The sequence below is a fragment of the Schistocerca piceifrons genome, chromosome 1 (genome assembly GCF_021461385.2).
Source record: "Schistocerca piceifrons isolate TAMUIC-IGC-003096 chromosome 1, iqSchPice1.1, whole genome shotgun sequence".
NCBI lineage: Eukaryota > Metazoa > Arthropoda > Insecta > Orthoptera > Acrididae > Schistocerca > Schistocerca piceifrons.
The window spans coordinates 490,251,741-490,274,485 of NC_060138.1; the positions used below are offsets into that span (position 1 = coordinate 490,251,741).

General features: G+C 40.1%; 1 protein-coding gene across 1 annotated transcript in view; it reads left to right on the forward strand.

Annotated features, from left to right (window-relative positions):
* Positions 1-22,745, forward strand: part of LOC124795418 (serine protease snake-like) — a 108,992-nt gene that overhangs the window by 46,435 nt on the left and 39,812 nt on the right. The window contains exon 2 of the mRNA XM_047259446.1: positions 21,636-21,962. Coding sequence (XP_047115402.1) covers positions 21,636-21,962 — 327 coding nt within the window. The remainder of the gene's footprint in view (positions 1-21,635; positions 21,963-22,745) is intronic.

Here is a 22,745-nt window from a genome sequence, read left to right on the forward strand (position 1 = left end):
TGGGATCCACACCAGACGATCATTGTGTTGCCAATATTAACAACGTCAGTTATTGCTGTGCTGGGCACGAGATCATGGAGGTTGGACGGTAGATCAAGGAAATGAATCTGCTGTAAGGTGATTCACGTTTCTTGATACCAGAAGTCGATGATCGTTTCCGGATATGACATCCCGGAGAACGGCTGCTCGAAACACGCACCGCGCAATGGACGCCAGCAGGGGGAAGTAATTATGAGCTACTCCTACATTCACGTGGACATCCATGAGACCTGTGGTAATAACGGACGACATGACAGTTGGACGACGGTTCAATCCCGCGTCCGGCAATCCTGATTTAGGTTTTCCGTGATTTCCCTAAATCGCTCCAGGCAAATGCCGGGGTGGTGCCTTTGAAAGGGCACGGCCGACTTCCTTCCCTGTTCTTCCCTAATCCAATGAGACTGATGACCTCGCTGTTTGGTCTCCTTCCCCAAACAACCCAACCCATGACAGTTGGAGTCTACGTGAACGTCATTGAGGACCACTTGCATCCCTTCATGCTTGATGTTTTCCTTGACGGTGATGCCTTCTTCCAGCAGGATACCTGTCCGTATCTCAAGACGGTAATCAAGCTGTATTGGTTTAAGAATCGGGCGCACGTATGCGCCCACATATCAACTGTATTGCGTTCCAAAGGTGTAGGGCCTACCTTCGCGCTTTTAAGTAGGTGGTCATAATGTTTGGGCTAATAAGCGTGTGCTTCTTGAAACTGCAGCTCACCGTGTTGCATCAGAGTAAGAGCCTGATGCTGTGCAACAAGAGACGCGTCGGATGATATCGTCTGCTTGAGAAACGCCTTGCAGATAACGTGAGGCGCTCATCACTTTTTGCCATGGTCTGTTTGGATGCACACGAACCGTTTCTGAAAAGTCAGCTATTTTTTCCGTCTGGATGGGTGACTTGCTTCAGAAAAATGTTTTTTTTTTCCGAATGAGAGCAGAGGTTCCAAGCTGGCGCAGTTAAAGGGAGAGTCTCACAGTTGCCTCCTTTGACGTAACTGACTTCCAGTGGCGTTCGTCGTTTCGGAGATGTAACTTGCTGACAATTAGATCTCGTCGAATGTAATTTATCAGCGGTTAGCGGCCTCGAAAAAGATAATACACATATCGTACTCGATAGCGGTAGTCAACATGCTAGGGAATGTCTGAGCTGTTCTTTTGTCATACATCGCTCGCGTGGGTTGCGTCAATGTGTGAAAGCGCTTGTGATCGTTTAAAGTAGCATTCATCAGTCACAATAAAGACGTACTAGAGAATACGACGCGCGTATTGTGTAATCTTTCGCGTGATATCCCTAAAAAATTGTCTGCATGCACACTTCCGTGTGGTTCTTATAGAGAGGTTATTCTGCAATCTCAAGGCTCTTCTTAGTTCCTTCCAGAGCACAATTCATTTCTTTGCTGCAGGTCTGTTTTTCATACCAGCTTTTCATCAGCACCCGAGCAAACAGTGCTCCTACGGTTGCAATATTGAAGACTTGAGTCTCGATAGGCGGGACAAAAACGTTGATTCCTGATTAAATGTTTGATAAGGCTAAATAAAAAAAATTAGGGACAGCATCTGTATCAACCAACTGCTACTTTTCGCATTCTTATTAACAGAAATATGAATGAAGAGGTAGAGAACTTTCAATGAGCGCCGATGTCCGACTGCGAGCTACTGCGTTGGAAATTTCATATTGCGTTGAGAAGCAAACTGTCTGAGTTTCTAAATAGCAACCATGTAAAATCTCAGTTTATTCACTTGCCTAGAGCTAATAGCAGTTTCATTTCATTTTGAACCGTGTCAGTCATAATATTCGTGTCTCCTTTCCAACATTTGTTTCGATTTTTTTTCCTGAAGGGTAGAATGGCCTGTTCAAAATCAGACCCCAGGCATCGCTGACTTCGTGCGTTGACTTTAGCAGCAGACGCTGTAATTCTACAGGCGCGATGTTGTTTTCTCTATTAATGTTCCGTTTAAGATTGTCTATTGTGCGAGGATTGTCAACATACATCTTGCTTTGTAATGTGCCCCATAAATAAAAATCTCACGGTATAAAGTCCGAAGACCTTCGGGACGCAGACGTTTTTACCGACAGTCTGTCTTCAGGAAACATGTTGCTGATGTGGGCCGTACTTCGGTTGGATGTGTGGCGGTTGCTCCATTTTGTTGGAATACTGGATACAGCTTCTCTGCATCTGTTAATTGTGCGTACAAAGAGTCAAATATCTCTAGATATCTGGCATTATTTAAGATGTAATTGGAAAACATGGGACCTATCATGCACGTGCCGGACCCCCCCCCCCCCCCCCCCCACACACACACACACACACACACACACACAACCAAGCATCACCTTATCTTCTCTGGGTGGAGCGGTTTTTCATCCAGAATATGTGTGGTATCCTACGACTAGTATCTGCAACTCTGGGAGTTCAGATCTGACAAACGAAAACAGGACTCATCTGACATGAGGTAAAGCAAGGATCCAAGGAACCGTTAGCAGTTGATGTGAACTGACATTTGCAACAATGAACTCTTTTTTTTCTCTTCTTCTGACTTCAGTTCTTGCACCACACTCACACGACAGGCATTTAATTTAATGTCTTTTAGTGCACAATGACACGACGTACAACATACGCGGCCTTGCGAGGATTTCTCGTAATGTCCATGCGAATTCTGTCTACAGTTTCAGGCGTCCTCACAGCCGTCGCCTAGTCCTCTGCACATACTGAACAGATACTCCAGCCTTCATTTCCTGTACAAATGTTGAATAATGCTGGTCGTGGGCAGTTTCCTACCAACATATTTTGCTTGAAAAATATCCTTACATTCCTTGATGGAGCCCTTCTGTAATACTCCACAATATCAATTCGCTCTTCTAATGCAAATTGCCCCTTTTCTGTAACAACAATACGAGCTTCTCACAACAACTTATGTCCAAACACACAGCTGCACTAAACTTTCCGACAAAATGCAGTGTAGCCAACTGCCGAGACAGTGTTGCCACTTCACAAGCAATTCGACGAGAGATAATTAACTGGTAAACGAGGTGTACCGGTTTTATGTGGGACACCCTTCGTCACACCTTTTACTTGACTGCAGTTAATGAAAATGAAGTAATTAATTTTTGTACCATCTTTCATTGGCACAGAAGTACTAATTTCAGAAAAACTGTATCTTTCCGTACTTTACATGAGGTAACGGTCCTACCGACTGCACGCCTGATCTGCTGTAAGAGCCTCTTGCTTTCATGCTTGTCGAATGCACTGTTTATCCGTTCTGTGTTGATGTTCATCCTAGCTATATCAACCTGGGTGTTACCTCGCTACCTAATTCTGCTTCTTTGCCTCCCTCTCATTCCATCTACTACCGAATGCTATTTTGGAAGTCTACTTTCCGTTATTCTTGTTTTATGACCCGCCCTGTTCAGCTTTCCTTCTTTAGCACCTCAACGATGTGACTGTGTTTGTTCAGCTCTATTGATTTTTCATTTTTTCTTATCCTTCATACCACGTCATTTTCATCGTATACTGGCTAAAAGTTTTTTTCTTTTGAATTTTAAGTTTTCTTCATCTTTCTTTCTTTCTGAATATTATTATTCGCATCGGTATAATGCTACTGGTGCAATATTAGATTGATGTAAGCGGTGTTTGAAGTTCGTTGATCTTTTCTTTACGATTATTGTAAAAATAATTACTGTTTTGTTCACTGTTGCGAGGTGGGCATCTATTTCCATACCCGTTCTATAGTTTTTACGAAAAAGACTAAGTATCTGAAATGATCAACTGTCTTTAAAGTGAATGCATCTACTTTGGATTTTCTTATTTATGATAAGATATTCTGTCTTTTCTTCATTAACACACAATCCGGTTTTGTCAGCGATTTTGTAATAATCCTGCATCGTTCTGATTAATTCTGTTTTGGAACTACTTATATCATCTGCATAGGTAAATAGGAATGTTCGCCTCCTTATTTCGATCGCTTGTGGATTAGTTTAGCAAAAGTTTCCATCGACCTTCTACAAGATAAGGTTAAATAAAGTGGGTGAAATGACGTCCCGTTCCTTCAATCCAGTGAACACCTTAAGGGGATACGGAATCGGATTTTGGGTTAAAAAATCGAATTTTTTTTATTGGCGTATTATATTCTGCCATGTTTCCTCTTTAAAATGACGTATCATACATAGCTCTACTACAATTATAACTATTTTATTTTTATATATTTGTGAGATCGGGTATTGCGCTTTAGTTATACACGTCTCTCGTGGCTGACCATGAACTTTTTGGCAGTACCTTTAAAGTGACATGAATTCAAATATCCCGGTTTCCAGCGACTATTTATACACTAGTTGCCCGAAAATGTTTCTCTCTGGTTTCCTCAAGTTACTCTTTGACTTTGTGGCGGGACTGTTTTGTAAACAGTGTGATATAAGAAAGTAGTTGTTGTTGAGTTATTTCGTATTTAGTGCTTCATTTTTCGCAGTGAAAATGCCTAGAGCTAAAGCAAAAGTATTTAAAAAGCGTGTGAACTGGCAAAAGAAAAGAAATAATGATTCATTAGCAAAGCAAAGCAGTTCATCATCATCACTGTTGGAAAATGTGAATCCACTTATTACTGATTTGCCGAACGAACTTACACCAAATGAAAACAGTGCTTCTCATAAAAAACTAAGAGATTTGGAAGAGAAATATAATTTACTTGATAGAGGGAATGAAGTTTTTGAACTCATTGATACGAATATATTGTGTGAAGCTCTAGAAAACAGTTTGTGCTGCAAAAAATGTCATGGAAACGTTTCTCTGAAAGTAGAATCCCATGTTGGCCTGGCTGCCCAGTTTAATTTAATATGCAGTGTTTGTAAATACAGCTGTAAGTTTCCAAGTTCGGTTTCAGTAACTGTAAATAATGGATACAAGAAAACTGAACTTTATAGTGTAAATATTAGGTTAGTTTATGGATTGCGAGCAATTGGTAAGGGCAAAGCAGCTGGTGATATGCTATGTGGTGTTCTAAATCTTCCAAGTGCACCTTCAAAGTTTGAAGCTTACAATTATGTACTAGGATCTGCAGTTGAAGATGTAGCACAGAAGTCAATGCAGGTTGCTGTGGAAGAAGCAGTGGAAGAAAATGACGGCAGTCGTGACCTCACAGTGGCGTTTGATGGCACGTGGCAGAAAAGGGGCCACACCTCCAACAATGGTGTTGTAGCAGCAACTAGTGTTGATACTGGCAAGGTTATTGATGTTGCAATAATGTCTAAATACTGTAGGTGCACAGGCAGGCTGAAAAATGAACACAGTGATGACTGTATTGCTAATTATTATGGTAGTAGTGGTGGCATGGAGGTTGCTGGGGTGAAGAAAATTTTTCATCGCTCTTCACAGTGGTATAATGTTCGCTATGTCAAATATCTGGGAGATGGTGACTCTAAAGCATTCAAAGAAGTTTTGGAAAGCAAACCATATGGGAACAGTGTAAATATAAGCAAACTTGAATGTATAGGACATGTGCAGAAGAGAATGGGTGCCAGGCTGAGAAGGTTAAAATCAGTTATGAAAGGGAAAAAACTAGATGATGGGAAAACCTTGGATGGCAGAGGAAGATTGACTGATTCCATAATAGACCACATTCAGAACTGCTATGGCCTTGCAATCAGGCAAAATACAGGCAATCTTGAAGAAATGAGGAGAGCTATATGGGCTTTATATTTCCACACCGCATCCACGGATGAGCATCCACAACATGGTTTGTGCCCCAAAGGTGAAAACAGCTGGTGTAAATACAATAGGGGACTAACAACAGGAGAGAAATACATTCACCACCACAGTCTACCATCAGCCATCATGGCAGAAATAAAGCCCATTTTCAGAGATCTGGCTGACAGAAGTCTTCTGATGAAATGTCTTCACGGAAAAACGCAGAACCCCAACGAGTGCTTGAATAGTGTGATATGGCATCGTCTCCCAAAAACAGTGTTTGTCGGAATTAATACACTACATTTTGGTGTGTATGATGCTGTGGCAACCTTCAATCTTGGAAATATAACTAAATGCCAGGTCCTTCAAAAGTTGGGTATGTGTGTTGGTTCCCGTACGGTACGTGCTCTGTTCTTTTTAGATCAGCACAGACTAAGGCATGCTGATAATATAATCAAGACATTAGTGAAAAAAGCAAGACAGGTGCAGAGGGGTGCCAAAAGAAGACTTGAAGATGATTATGAAGACTGTGAAGGGGGTATTAGCTACGGATCAGGAATGTTTTAATCTTCTTTCTCCGTTTCCCGTAAGTTTACTTTTTACTTCATCTAGGAACATTATCTCAGGTACTGGTCAACCTAGAAGTCTGAAATTTTTATGACGTAGTGACATAGGTCCCTATTACATACTGAAACAACGATTTTTTAATTACTTGATTTACAAAAGACTTCGGGGTGATAGTCTAGTAAAAAGCGATGGAAAAAATTTACTTAAAAATAAATGTACAATATCTCTGTAAGAAAATACTTTGACAATAAACTGTTGTTTCAGTATTGTTGTAACATATGAATGCACATACAGTAAAATTTTTACCTCTCTGTCTCCAGTAGTTTGTGAGAAAATGTTCCCTATAGTAGGCATATATTAACATTGCGGGGATAGGTGATTCCGTATCCCCTTAAAAATTTCGGTGTCCTTATACGACACGAAGTTTCGTCTGTACAGATTTTAAGTAATCTAATTAGTGTTGTTTGGAATTTCAGATTCCCTCTTTATATTTAGGGGTGTCTGTCGGTGTTTGCTATCGTAGGCCTATTTCAAAACTGGAAATAATACTAGTATGTGGTCATCTACACTAAATTCCCACGTCTTCTCAGTTATTCGTCTTAGTGTGAATATATGACCTAATGTGTATCTACTTCTGCGGAAACCGCCATTAGATCTTCAGTTATTGGGATCAATCTGTTTAATAGGCATATTTCTAAGATTTTATATGTGGCATCCAGTAAAGCAATTCCTCTGTAGTTATCGCACATAATGGGAACATTCTTCTTAAATATGGGGCGTAGAATTGCGGTTTTCCAGTCTGGGGTTATGTTTTATGTCTTCCATATTGTTTCTGTTAAATATGTAGTTCTAATTCCAGCTACGGCCCTCTATTCTTTAATAACTCAGCGTAAGTCTTATCTTCACAAGAAGCCTTGTCATTCTTTAATTTATTTATTGCTGACTGCATTTTTACAGTTTGGTTGGTGACTTGTACATCAACTGTATCAGGTTTTTCAAATCAGTCTGAGTCACTACATCTCCATCTGGTGATACCCATGTCCCTGAATGAATGCGTTTGTTTTGAAATTTTGTGCTGCTTAGAATGAGGTCATTTGTCGTAGCGAAGTTTATAAGCTAAGCCCTATTATCTGAACTTTCCTTGTGTAAGCTGTAATTGCCAATAGTTAGCCTGTAACGTACCTAAAGCTTAAAATTCCATGCTTCCGGGAAATTCATTTGAAGTTTTGGATACGCTCTGTTCAAGCTACACTTCTTCAAAGTTAAAACTCACCAGGTCCATAGCCGTCATCCGTGCGGGTTTTAGTATACTCCAGTTTACGCTTGGAGTGCCTCTTTTGAATTCTGGTCTCTTTTGTAATTTGTAGGGCACTTGTCTCGTCTCCCGCACCCATGGTTGGATAATTGACGCAAGCGCATTCTTAAAGATCATACCGGGTTCTATACATATATCACTGAAAACTTTCACATGATTGAAACATCACAATGCGTCCACGACCACAATTTTTAGGGTTCTAAGGCTCACGAATACTGTTTTAGGCTTGTTCTCCACACATTTATCGGAACTTTCGTTAGAATACTGAGTTTTACCATGGATGCATTTAGCAAGCAAGTTTATGCCAGCTAAGTCTGTAGACTGGTTGCAAAACATTTGGCATTGACGTTGGTAGGGGATGCTTGTGTCTACATATATCACCAGTTACGCTAGCTCTCTGATATTTACACAAGGACTAAGGGCCTTTGGACAGGCGAATGACAAGGATCCTCGTCTGTAGCAATCTTGTGAAAGGTGGACCACACAGCTTTTGTCATTCCTTCTAAATTATTGGTATTTCTCCGTATTATTTGGTTCGCACTTACGATCTTTACGGATAAAATAAAACTATAAACACAGTGAGATTACTTCTTGAAATCAACTGTCTTCTTCAAATCACGACAGTGAGTAAAACGTAAACTGAATGCTCAATTGTTTTGACGTCACGCACAACATCTACGAGCGCAAGAACTGCTATCAACTTTCGTTAGCGTTCGATACTGGCCTCCTAAAAGACGTCTTGCACACATGTTGGAATTTTATAAAAACTCATCATTCTTGGTACGATTTATTATGGTTATTGTTATGATTCAAAGTCACATAATGATTTATCGAAGATTAATGGTCTCATATAAGTGTGTTCTCTCAGGAGTAAGTTATCGTCAATGATTTACAAATTAAGCATGAAGCACGGTTGTATTACAATTTAATGTATCACAAACACGTCACTATTCCCTATTAAATGTTAGTTAATAATGCATCAACGATATTAACCTTCAAAAGATACTATAGTAACCGAAACAGGAGTCTAAAATCAGATGTCCAGACGCTAGTATTATGGATAATGTCATTTATGGAGTCAAAGTATGTATATTAGAATAATACTGCTACAAGCAAACTTTTTCATCGTAGCATTGTTAACAAATTCTGTGATTTTTATGAATTTAATACAAATATGTTCTGCAGTATTCGATGTTATTTGCATTTCCATCTGATTAGAGAACGAAGGATAAAATAAAAATTTGGTGATTTCTGAATGTGTGCTTAGGCAGGAATCTAAGAGCGCACCTTAAATAGCTACGACTGAAACGAGAAGCAATATAATTCATAATCTTCCTTTCGACACAGGCGATAGCAGTTCCTGCGGTTTTCGATAACTGCGCGTCAAGGCAACTAGAATGCGCGTGACGTCAGAATGAGTATTACCCTTGGCTCTTTTCACAAAAATTCCCGCAGTCGTGACGTCTTTTTGACGTCAAGCGCAGTATGGACGACCGCTTGTGACACGGCAGAATATGAACTTTATTGCTGCTCGTTTCAGTCGCAACAATTAAATCTGTACTCTTAGGTTCCTACCTAATCACACCCTCGGTAAACGCCACACATTCGTAAACAAACAACGAAATCCAGAATGAGATTTTCACTCTGCAGCGGAGTGTGCGCTGATATGAAACTTCCTGGCAGATTAAAACTGTGTGCCGGACCGAGACTCGAACTCGGGACCTTTGCCTTTTGCGGGCAAGTGCTCTATCAACTGAGCTACCCAAGCACGACTCACGCCCCGTCCTCACAGCTTTACTTCTGCCAGTACCTCGTCTCCTACCTTCCAAACTTTACAGAAGCTCTCCTGCGTACCGTAAAGCTGTGAGGACGGGGCGTGAGTCGTGCTTGGGTAGCTCAGTTGGACGCCGGCACGTTAGCTCAGCGTGTTCGGCCAGAGAGCTGTTTAGCCCCTGTAATAAAATAACTGAGTGGAAGGATCAACAAAGCGAACTTTAACGGGTGTCATGTGACGTCCGCAACGACAAAACACAACGATCAACAACGAACAAAATTTTTAAAAAAGTTGATAGAGCACTTGCACGCGAAAGGTAAAGGTCCCGAGTTCGAGTCTCGGTCCGGTACTCAGTTTTAATCTGCCACGAAGTTTCAAACAACGAAATACTTGTGACGACGAAGAATATGAATGTTAATCCTCCTCTTTTCACTCGCAGCAATTGAATCTGTCCTCGAAAGGTGGTATATATTTGGAAACACAGACATTTGGGAGAAGGAAGAATATGAATTTTATTGTTGTTCGTTTCAGTCGCAGCAAGTTAAGCTGTCCCCTTAGGTTCCTGCCTAACCACATACCCGGAGATTGCTAAATATTTATTTAGTCCTTCGTTCACAGATCAGATTGAATACAATAACATCCAGTACTGTAGAACATTCATAAGAAAGTAACAGCGTATTAACAACGCTAACATAAGAAAAAAGTTGTATGTAACAGGATGCGAGCTAACAACTTCAGACACTGGAAACTACGACGTTATTCTTTACGCTTACACTTGACCATTCGATGTTTAACTCCGGCCTCCGTTATCATATTCTATCTTGAAGGCTCGTATCGCTGATGCGTTATTAAGTGGCATATAAGGATAATGGCAATGAGTTTGTCATAAATATTGAATGCTAAGTGTGTTTCAGTCTCAACTCGCTCTTATGTGAAGGCATTCATCATCGGTAAATCATTATGTGACATTTTATTATAGCAATAATTACAATAGTCATTCCAAGAATGTCGAGTTTTTGTAGATCTACGGTGCGAACGCATGGAATCTTCTGAGAGGCCCGTATCGAATGCTAACAAAACTCGATAACCTACCATGCGGTCGACGGTCGTAGATACTGCGCGTGACGTCAAAATGACGTCACGTTCGCGGGAACTGTGAAACGAGCATTAATCTTGAAAAGTAGCGGTCAAAGAAACATCAAACATACAAAAACCATACATATTCTTGTTCAGGAACTACTGGGGTATAACTTAACACGATAACAATAATTATTTCGACGGATTTCTCTTCCTGGTTTCGTTGAGCAGTCACCGAGGAAATACGTACCAGCTGGACTGGTAACACCCAAATTTAGCAATTTCAAACGGTTCCTTCCTGTCCAATTGCTCCATCGTAATTCTCAGCCTGGGGCAACACCATGTAGCTGGTGGATCCTCACTGCACTGTCAGCGAACATAGTCATAACGACAGAGTTATCTCCGTGACACTAAGCGGCGTCGCCAAACGGCGATGGCAGCGCAGTGGTTCTGTGCCAAGCGGGAACTTAAGATGTGCCGGAATATCGGGTACAAAACTGACAGTAAAATACTGTTTTCCTAGATGTGGAAGGCAATGGTAGTCGAATGCTTAAGGGATTGACGTTGCTTATTTTGATGACGTGAGGTGGCTGGTCGTCTGGTTGTCAAGAGGTTCTCGCGAGTTTTAAGTGTGTCAGTAAATAGTCTTTACTAACAAATTTTTATGATCTGGCAAGCTGAGGATATATGTTCCGTCAAATAGTATTCTCTTTTAATTTTTCGGGGAAATATAAAAGTAGTATCTATGTGAACATCGCGACCATGTAACTACGCAAAGAAAGTGAAAAGTTTATACTGGCAACCTTGATTTGGATTTCTATTCTTTTTTATGAGCACGTGTACTTCTAAACGTTGAGAGTTGCACATTTCGAATGTCGTCTGTGTTGTATCCGTTTCCGTACTATCATCATGCTCTACCAACAATCGACACTGAAATTGTATGAAAGAAAATGTATTCATTTATTTGGATGGCTAGGTAAAATTGTTCGAAAGATATTCCGCATAATATATTTTTAATTACATCAGAATTCGTATTGTCATTAAGATTTTCTGGTTTCGCATTGCGTTCCACTGTGTTTTTACAAGACTTGCACTTTGTTGTAAGATTTATCGAAATTCCAGTGAATTTGACCGTTAATTAAACTTATTGGATTGATAGGAGGTTAGGGTGTAACGGTCCGTCGACAAACGGAACCGAAGGATGGAGGAGAAAACTGGCAGTGCTCTTTTGATGGGTATCATTTCAGCATTTGACGTAAGCGATGGGTTCTCACTAGCCTACTCAGATAAACCCACTTGTATCCTGAAAGACCATTAACTTACCACTGATGCCTGGAACTAATTTTTATTGACATGCATAGTTCTATGTATACAGGTCGCAGGGAAGAATGTATTGCGGCATTTGTGTGTTCGTTACCTCAATGGGCATTCGGTTAATCTCTGTGTCGTTCCCCGTGTCTCGTCCTAGCTGTTTGTCACTCGCAGGACAGTGTCGTGACTTGGAAACACTCGGCTAAGAAGTTTCCAAGTGGAGCGTTATGTAAATTAAATGCGTTGCCAAATGTGGAGACGACTACACTTTCTCGCCGCGGGCTAGCGGTGCTTGATGCACTGACGCGGAACGCGTGTCGCCGCGAGGTGCCGGTTGATCAGTGGCTATGGCCGGAGATTGGGGAAGAGTGGGGAGGGAGAGGGGGCAACGGGACGCGCCAGTCGCCAGGTGCCTGTCACCGCTCTGTCACCAAGGCTACGCCGGCTGTCTGCTACTCAAGTGATAGTACCAACAGGCTACCTTCAAACTCATTTCTCCATCAGAACATATGTCTGATACTCTGCCACAAAACGACTGGAACTGGCAGCAAAAAAGGAAAACAATGTGTTGTGTTAATCCTGTTCTGAGGAAATGAAGCCTCTAGAGGCGCGAATAAGTAAAGGTATCCTCTATCGCCGTCACGTATTTTGCCCTGTGGCCAGTGTCCTTTCGCTACAAGCTCGGCATCTTCCATTATTTCCTCATTTCGGAAGTTCCATGCGGCTTTTCGCGGATGATGCTGTAGTATACAGAGAAGTTGCAGCATTAGAAAATTGCAGCGAAATGCAGGAAGATCTGCAGCGGATAGGCTCTTGGTGCAGGGAGTGGCAACTGACCCTTAACATAGACAAATGTAATGTACTGCGAATACATAGAAAGAAGGATCCTTTATTGTATGATTATATGATAGCGGAACAAGCACTGGTAGCAGTTACTTCTGTAAAATATGTGGGAGTATGCGTGCGGAACGATTTGAAGTGGAATGATCATATAAAACTAATTGTTGGTAAGGCGATTGCCAGTTTGAGATTCATTGGGAGAGTCCTTAGAAAATGTAGTCCATCAACAAAGGAGGTGGCTTACAAAACACTCGTTCGACCTATACTCGAGTATTGCTCATCAGTGTGGGATCCGTACCAGGTCGGGTTGACAGAGGAGATAGAGAAGATCCAAAGAAGAGTGGCGCGTTTAGTCACAGGGTTATTTGGTAAGCGTGATAGCGTTACGGAGGTGTTTAGCAAACTCAAGTGGCAGTCTGCAAGAGGGGCGCTCTGCATCGCGGTGTAGCTTGCTGTCCAGGTTTCGAGAGGGTGCGTTTCTGGATGAGGTATAGAATATATTGCTTCCTCCTACTTATACCTCCCGAGGAGATCACGAATGTAAAATTAGAGAGATTCGAGCGCGCACGGAGGCTTTCCGGCAGTCGTTCTTCCCGCGAACCATACGCGACTGGAACAGGAAAGGGAGGTAATGACAGTGACACGTAAAGTGCCCTCCGTCACACAAAGTTGGGTTGCTTGCGGAGTATAAATGTAGATGTAGATGTAGAACCTCCCCTTAACCATACTAATCTACAAACAAACATGTGCACTTCTGTGAATATGCTCATATTCCCAGTTCGTCCTATTTAGTATGGGTTCCACACACTTGAGCAATACTCTAAGTTGGAACGCACGATTGCTGTCAGCAGTCTCCTTTGTAGTCTAATTGAATTTTCCCAGCGTCCTTGCAACGAACATAAGACTGCCATGGGTCAAGGTAACCATATATGGAGTCATTGATTATTGTAGAAGTAACTTCATGCTTGCCTGAGGAAATTCTTTGGAACCCTTGGTGGTCATGTTGTATATTAATGATCTTGCAGACAATATTAATAATAAACTCGGACTTTTTCGGAGATGATACATTTCTACAATGAGGTAAATGTAAAGTCTGTGGCGTGAGCCTGTCACTCGGCTATTGACCTAAAGCAGGGAGTGCAGCCTTCCATTGCCGCGGCACTAGATGGGCAGAGTGGCGAGCTGATCACCACGGCTGCCTCCCCCGCCCCCCCCCCCCCTTTTTCGCGAAAGATCGCTGTTACTGATTTGACAGCAGGCAGAGAGGACTTGTAGACGTCCTGAAGGGACTGGAACAAGGAAAAATTCCCGCCCGTGTTCGGGATTGAAGGCGAGACTCCAGGTTCGGAGATAGGTGCTAGACACTATTAGCCTCTCTGTAATGATGTAATGAGGTACTACACGAAAAAGCTACACTAGTATCCAGTTACATCTTGACAACAGTTCGAAGTGATGCAAACATTGACAACTTACTTTAAATGCACATAAAAGTTAAATTCGCGCTTTACAAGACGAATAAACATACTGTGACTAAAATACCAATGAGTTACCATTGCAGTTAGTCAACTCACACAAATACCTGGGTATAACAATGAGTGGGGAAAATGAAGTGGAATGGTAATATAGGCTCAACTGTAGGTCAGGCTGGTGGCGGATTTCATTTCTTTGGGGGCACTGGGAAAATGCAGTCATTTTGCTTAGGAGCCTGTTTAGAAAACAGTAGGGTATCTCTTCTTAGAGTACTTTTCAAGCGTGTGGGACCCATATCAGATAGGATGTTAAGCTTGTTCAAAGAAAGGCAGCAAGAATGGTCACAGGTTTGTTTTTCTCAGAGGATAGCATTACGCAAATCCTGAAAAAAAAATACATTGATAGGGTAACACTTTTAGCTGGACATCAATTATTCCGTGAAAGCTACTGCTAAAGCTTGTATATAAGTATTCAGTGAAGAGTCTATAGAGATTTTTATTTATCACTGCTGTAGGTATCGTACAGACAAAATTAGTCCAACTGCAGCATGCACAGACTTGTTTAGCATTCATTATTCGCGCGTTCCATTCGTGATTGGAAAATGAAGACACTGTAACGTGGTATCATTCTAAGTATCCTCTGTCATCCGATTTACATTGGTTTGCAGAGTATAAGTGTAGATGTATATGTGATCATTCCATTGCATATCTCCATAAATTGATACACTTCGTTGTAGGACTTGTCTGGTTCCAGTTGTGGCTCACTGGCATTATAGACGCAGGACACTGCGATTTTGCCTTTTGTGAAATGCACTACTTTACATTTCTGAAAGCGCGTTCCCAGTCTTAGCATCATTTTGAAATCTTATCAAGATCCGACTGAACATTTGTGCAGCTTTTTTCGGACAGTATCTCATTTTAGATGGCTTCATCATCTGAAAAACTCAGAGCTTACAATTAATAATGTTATCACGTCATTAATATACAATCTGAACAGCAAGGGCTCCCATATACTTTCCTGTGGCACTCGTGAAGTTACTTCTAGATCTGGCGATGACTCTCCATCAAAATAATCAGGTGGTGCAGTGTTTAGCATACTGGAGCCAGATTCTTGGAGGGGGATCCCTGTCCGGTCTGGCATCCAGATTCAGGTTTTCCGCGATTTCCCCAACTCCTTCGAATGTTTAAAATGAGGAAGCTGCAACCAGCGTTCGTTTGGCGTTGGAATCGTGAATCATGCTGCTTGCTGTGTGGTCCGTCCTTGTCTCGACTGCCGAATGTACGAAAGCGTTGTTAACAGTGATCGCAGCTAAACATTTGTCTCAAGAAAGAATATAAATGCAATTTAAGCTGCCCTCTTACGTCCTCACTATAGGACTACTTTCGAAAATACACACATCCGGAGAAAACGGCCAAATATTGGTGGTCAGCTGCTGGTCTCACTCGCAGGAGTTTAACCTTTTATTTTTTAATCAGACTTAAGACGCAAACTCGAAGAAAATCATTCCTGAGAGAGCATGCTGTTACATGTGAATATCAAGCCTATAGCAGGATGCAGACCTGCTTTTTTTCAGTTCAGTGGCAGCTAGTGCAAAATGTCACCAGTGTGCTGCAATGTGGTGGCGTAAAGGCTTTTGGCTTAAAAGAATAATAATCGTAACTAAATTGAATATATTAATTTTAGATGCGTAAATTGAAGTTTAAATATATTTAAATTTCATAATTAATCGTTTAACATTGTGAGAAATGAAATAAAACGACAACAGTGAGAATCGAACCCACTTTGATGAACTGCTAGTCCACGTGCTTGACCAGTAGGTTATGCAGTTATTTGTACCACTGCTCAAAAATTCCTCATACTCCAATTTTAAAGAACGTAAGCATTGTTGGCTTGTTTACATGTCTTGTTCCGCCGATCCTCTCACTGATGCGGATGAGTTACTTCCAAATCTTGCTGAATAAAATATTTTCGAGTGTTTATCATAAAATATAGGTGCCTCTTTGCGTGCTATCGTTTGTAAAATACCTCTTCTTGATATCTTGAACCGTTTATGAAATATGAATATTGTTATGGCCATATGATTCCCGATGTGCAGGTACAGAAATGGGCGCGTCGTATGTAACAATCACACAGATATAAAAACAAATGTTGTAGTCTATTTTGACAGCAAACTGAGATATCGTTCTGCACTGTTTTAAACAAAACTTTTGATCTTGTCTACATTTCATACACAGGAATTATGGGCTAAAATCAACCAAACGCAAAATTTCCACAATACCTCTCCAAGCTCTTTAAAATTTCGTACTATGCTTTACTTATTATGCAGCACAGTAACTATGATAAATATCGAAAAGAAATTCAGTCCAGCCGGCCGGGGTGGCCGAGCGGTTCTAGGCGCTACAGTCTGGAATCGCGCGACCGCTACGGTCTCAGGTTCAAATCCTGCCTCGGGTATGGATGTGTGTGATGTCCTTAGGTTAGTTAGGTTTAAGTAGTTCTAAGTTATAGGAGGCTGATGACCACAGAAGTTAAGTCCCATAGTGCTCAGAGCCAAATTCAGTCCAAACTGAAAGATGTGAAAAAAATAAAATTATTTCACTTTATAGTTTTATTAAAATCATATGATAGACCTAATAGTGGCCAGAACGCCATGTATCTGTCCAGGCAGCAGCATTAGAGGAGAGCACAGTGACGACATGGCTGGTCTCAGCACGGGAAGTAGAGAGCATGTCTGTAGCACTCAAACTGTTAGTTTAGCATTGAGAGAAATAAAATTAAATAAATAAAAATGTTGGTAGCATTGGGATTCGAAATTAGGCTGCCAAACAGCCATCCTGTGCACTAAACCACCTTGCCATGGTGCCTTTGTGACAAGTATTGCTCTAAAATCCATCATACTCTACCCATGCACAATACTTCACCTACAGTGATCATAGAAAAATACTTACCTGGCGATGTGAGCAGTGTAGCACCCCCATTGCCGGCAGAGCATGCACAGTCGAAAACCAACAGCTGTGTCCCTTTCTGCGCTGATGGTAGTGCAGTTGACGATCATTTGGCACTTGACATTGTTTTCTATTTATTGACATTGTTTTCTATTTATTGACATTGTTTTCTATTTATTGCCGAGAGAGCACTAAAAAAGTTTTCGTCTGTTTTCTTTTCATGCCAGCATGTATTAGAAGAGAACTGGCGTAATTTTAGTGCATTTTTGGCTCGCTTTCTAAGAGAAATTGCGTAATTGTAGTGTGATATTTACAGTGTGCTGCAGCACATTAGCTCATGATTATCGGCCGCCATAGCTTGAACTAAGTAACTGCACGTCTTTAACCACAAGACCACACCAAAAACCTACGTCGAGCATTATCCTTCACGTTAGAATTTCCTGAAGACTTTAACTTTCTTTATAAAGCTATATTTTACATTACAAATGAAATGTGGTAGCATACTGCCCTTGTATTCAGAAGGGTGGGAGCTCCAATATTAATCTAGCGATACTGATTTAGGTTTTCTGTGGTTTCTCTAAACCACTTGAAATGCCAGAATAATTTCTAGTATAAACCCAAAGCTGAATACCTATCACATTCTTTTCAAACTAGATCTGTAAGTATGTAAACGTCTGCATATTTGAATAGTGTCATTATCATTGTTCTTAATTTAATACCAAGACATGTCTAACATCTTTGTACTAACACTCCTCCTCCTCCTCCTCATACTACTACTACTACTACTACTACTACTATATAACCTTTTACAGCTGCATAATTCAACTGGAAGCATCACAATTAGTAGCGGTCATGTGGGGCATCATGCTGCAGGGGACACCAAGGGCCTATCACAATTACAGTGAAATCCCACTGTAACACTTTCCAAGGGACTTCAAAAGAAATGGTGTAAAATGCGGGAAAATGTAAAATGTGGGAAATAATGTTTTAAGCTGTAAAAGTTACCTATAGGAGACCCCCTTGCACTTTATGTATGATGTATGTACATAACAGGTATCAAATACTTGACAGGGACTTTTTTATTATCTATGAAAGGTTTATTATCTAATAAAAATAGCTGATGTAGCCGGAATTGATCTGTCAGGGAAGTAGAAACATTTGACTTAATTTCAAACGTCATAATCGATGTTTTTGAAAAGCCTGCAGCTGTCATTCATTATTTAAATAATGAAATACGGCGCTAGTTACATATTTTTTCATGCTTAGCACGACGCGTTTCGAGAATTTTATTCTCCTTGTCAAGTGTAAATAGTAAATACGTAAATAAGTATTTTGAATAGTGTTTGAATATGTGTTGTTCTGCTTTACTTGCACTGTACTCGTCTTTTTGAGGTTATCAGGTACTGTGCCTCATCAGTTATGTAGAACACACACACACACACACACACACACGTTTGTTTGTGTAGAATCACAAAAAATACATACGTAAATACTACACTGGACAACGAGAATAAATTCTCGAAACACGTTTTGCTGAGCATGAATGCAATACGTAACCGGCGCTGAGTTTACACTAAAATCATTTGAGCAACACAATGTGAATGACGATGTCAACTAGCGATCCACGTGGCTATACGCCGAAACGCGCTAAATATGGTTCAACAAAGGTGTCACGATGATCACAACAATGACGAAATTGCATTTGCGCAGTAGAGACAGTCTGAAAATGGCTGTGATAGGTCACGATAGCTTCATTCGAACGAACCTAGTTACTCCCATCAGCCACCACGCCACGTAGAGCTCGGCAGCGGCGGGAGATATGGCACAAATTGTTACAACTTTTACTCGTTTACCCATTTAAATCCGCTGAATAGAGTGCCCTGGTGTCAAGACACTTAACCATTTAATATCTGTAAACACTACTGGACGGCCAACATAATATACCAGCATCATATTTTCTCCACAAACATTTTTTCGTAATACGTAAATCACGGGAAAATTCAGTATGTTGAACCAAAATTAGGTGCAAATTAACATTGTGGGCGTAGGAAATTTGATGGGACCGATAAAAAATTTCGCAAACAGCGGGAAAATGTTCATTCCAGGAACGTAAAAGCGGGGTTACACTGTAGTGCCAAAAGCAGACAGTCTACAAAGGACAAGGTGCCAAAGGGGGCAGGGCTGCCAAATAAGAAGTCAATTTGTGGAAAAGGTTCTCTGGCCATGTCAAAAGGTAGAACTGTCGATTTAGAACTATGCTAGAAAGATTTTAAATGGTTTCTGGTATGCATCTGGTGAGTTGGGTCAAAGTCCTAGAAAAATAGAGAGGGAGAATCTACTGAATGACACCACCCTGCTTAGTCTGCCAACTGTGTTCACAAATTCTTGACATGTGTTGTGCAATTTTTATTTTCAAGGTCATGGCACCTGCAGACTTTTTACTTTCAGTAACTGAGGAGAATCCTTATGGGCACGTATTTTGTACATATACCACATACCACATTTAATGAGTTTCCAGCAGCTTTATAAACATTGTTGACAGTATGCGTGAGGTCGATGGAGATTACTTTGAAGACAGGGAAAGGTATTGTTTCTATCTTCCATTTATTTTGTTTCATAACAATATAAGTATCTCTTTTACACGTACATTACAGTTGGCCTCATATTTGATGCCAGAGTGATCTTTATACTGATTCTCTGTTATGCCCAGTATAAAATGGCCACAAAAACCTACTGAGCAGGATGTGAAAATCACTGTCTCATTGTCTCCAGAAGGCACCATGTGTTCTTGTATAAATGGGAGCAAAGAACCAGTCTTCATGGTGTGTCTTAAGTTCTGTGAAATAAAAGCTTTAAAGAGAATGAAATGCTTGATAATAATTCAGTGAACCACACCACGTGGATGTTCCTTTGACACCATTTCTGAGCCTCACATGGGAATTCATTCACTTAAAGTGCTTTCTCATGAGAACTGTTTACAAAGTACAACTTAAGTTCGACTGTTATATTAATTAATCTGCAGTAACTATGACTACTACTATGGGCATGGATATCTGCAGAAATTTATCCAAGACGGAGGTAAGATTCTAAATTTGCCATTTTTAATATAATGTGAACTAAATTTGTGAAAAAATGTAGTAAAATTATTTTTTTCTAGTGACTGATAGTTATCTATGGTTATCTACACAATACATTCTTGAAGGTAAATTACTCCAATATCTAAAGCACACTTCATTAGTATATATGAAGTACATAGTACTTTTATTTTATTAGCACAGAAGCATTTTGATTTTGAACTAATTATCTTCCTACCTCATTTATTTAAATTACTTGATGTGATATTTATGTGTAAAGCACTACAGAAGAACAATTTCAGAATAGATAATTAATTATATTTTTATTTTTTATTTATTTATTTCTTGTTCCGTAGATCCAGTTAGTGAGTCAATCACAAGGATATGGAATGTGTCAAATTGTACAGGTTTCAATTTAAACTTACAATAAATACAAGGGCATTTCAATGGCAAATTGTACATAGTTTAAGTAAGACATACTATAAATACAGTAACAGATACAATGTCAGCTAGATAACATAACTACCATTTGACAGAAAAAGGAGTTTCTAATAAAGGTTAAAGATAAGAGCACAAAGTTAAATCAGATATTAGGCCTACAAGAGTAAATACATGTACAGCCAATCTGTTGTTACAAAAAGTGTGTTAATGCCCAAATGCACAACAAAATCAATTGAACTACTTCTAGACATAATACGTTTAGTGATGGTATACATTTTCTTTCAGGTATTCATCCACAGTATAATAAGATTTCTCTGTCAGGTAATCTTTGAGAACTTGTTTGAATTTTGGCAGTTCTGTATGAACACATTTGATATGTAGTGGTAGAGCATTGAACACCTTAATGCTCGAGTAGTAAACTCCTTTTTGTACCAGAGTGAGACATTTCATTTCTAAATGTAGATTGTTTTTGTTTCTGGTGTTATAACCATGGAATTTACTGTTGTCTTGGTAGATGGAATAATTTTTGCACACAAAGGTGAGCAAGGAAAAAATATACTGTGAGGCAGTTGTTAGGATACCTATCTTCCGAAACAAGTGCCTGCAAGAGTGTCTTTGATGGACCCCACACATTATTCTGATTGCTTTTTTTTGGATGGTGAAAACTTTTTTTGCAAGTGGTTGGTTCCCCCAGAATATGATAGCATATGACATCAATTGATAGCATATGACATCAATAACATTAGATCTTGCCAGGTTTCAGCCGTATATTTGGGAAACATTGTGGGCCTTAACTTCGTTGATATGATATTGACATGATAGATTTTACACTTTTCTTGGCCACAGAAAAATAACAAGATAAAAAATATAGTGACTGCACTATTAATAATTCAACTTTTCCTTCCACTGTCAACTGTAAGGTGATAGTGAGTGCATGTGCATATCTTTCTTTTACATACATGCCCAGTGTTCATGTACTGCATCTTCTACATTGTTGCAGCTGCTGTAACACCAGACCATCTTTCCTTCTTTTTTTTTTTAGTTTCTGTTACAGATCTATTATTAGAAAGCAAAGCTAATATTAATTATTATGTATGTGCAGGATCCTCTTGCACACTGAATGATGGAAGACAAGGTGTATGTAAGAAGTTTGAACAGTGCCGAGAGGCCATTGAGGAACTACGGAAGGGGATCCAGCCTACAACCTGCTTCTTTGATGGTTTTGTGGCTGTCCCATGTTGTCCAGTGAAAGGACTGTCAACTCCGTCAACACCTGAAACTCCTCCCAGAGTGACAACACCATCGAGACCCATACCAACCCCAACTCGACAGCCAACACAAGGACAGCCATCTTCATGCCACGATCCTGTAGAAGACTGGTCACCAAGTCCTGCAGAGGAACGCTCACTACTTCAGCTTGCCCAGCAGAGTAAGTACTTGTGCAGTTGTGTGTTGTTGCTGCATCATAGAATTTCGAATAAATTTTTGCATTCTTTAATAATGAATTACTCTTTCTATTTTACTTTTTAGGACTATTATTCAAGTAGTATTGTATAAAAGAAAACATTCATTGAGAAAAATAATAAATTATGAGACAGCATTACTGACAAGTATTCACCTTCATTAGTACTGCAAATCGTTTTCGTCTTCATCGTTGTCATCATAACCTGTATCTTCACAGGGTTTGCATATTAATCTGCATTTAGCAAATTTAGTTGCAGATAGGATCCAGATGCAATTCCTGCCACCACCCCTTCTTCCCAGGGACGGAATTTATGCATTCCATCTATGCCTGTGTCTTAGTGTTATCCCATGTGAAATTGTCAGACTGTTTCTAAAAAGTTTTCAAATTGTGTAACCAAGGTGGGACCATGAGGATCAGGCCAGTATTCACTCAGTCATATATGGAAAACTCCCTAAAAACTACATCTACCTTCATTGTTAATCGGATACGTTTGGGCCCAATGCATCTCCCCAAATCCAGAAGTGGCATGCTAACATGAACAGCTGTTTGGGTGGGTGTGGGCCTTTAGTAGTGTGAAAAGGCACACAGTTTGAACATCACATAACTGAGCCTTGTATTTATTTATACAATAAATATTTTTTCTCAAGCAGAATGTACAAATATTACATTATACTACAGTTTTACTTGAAAATGCATATTAACAAAATATTTAAATTTTTATCAGGTCTATTGGTGTACATAGTGCTT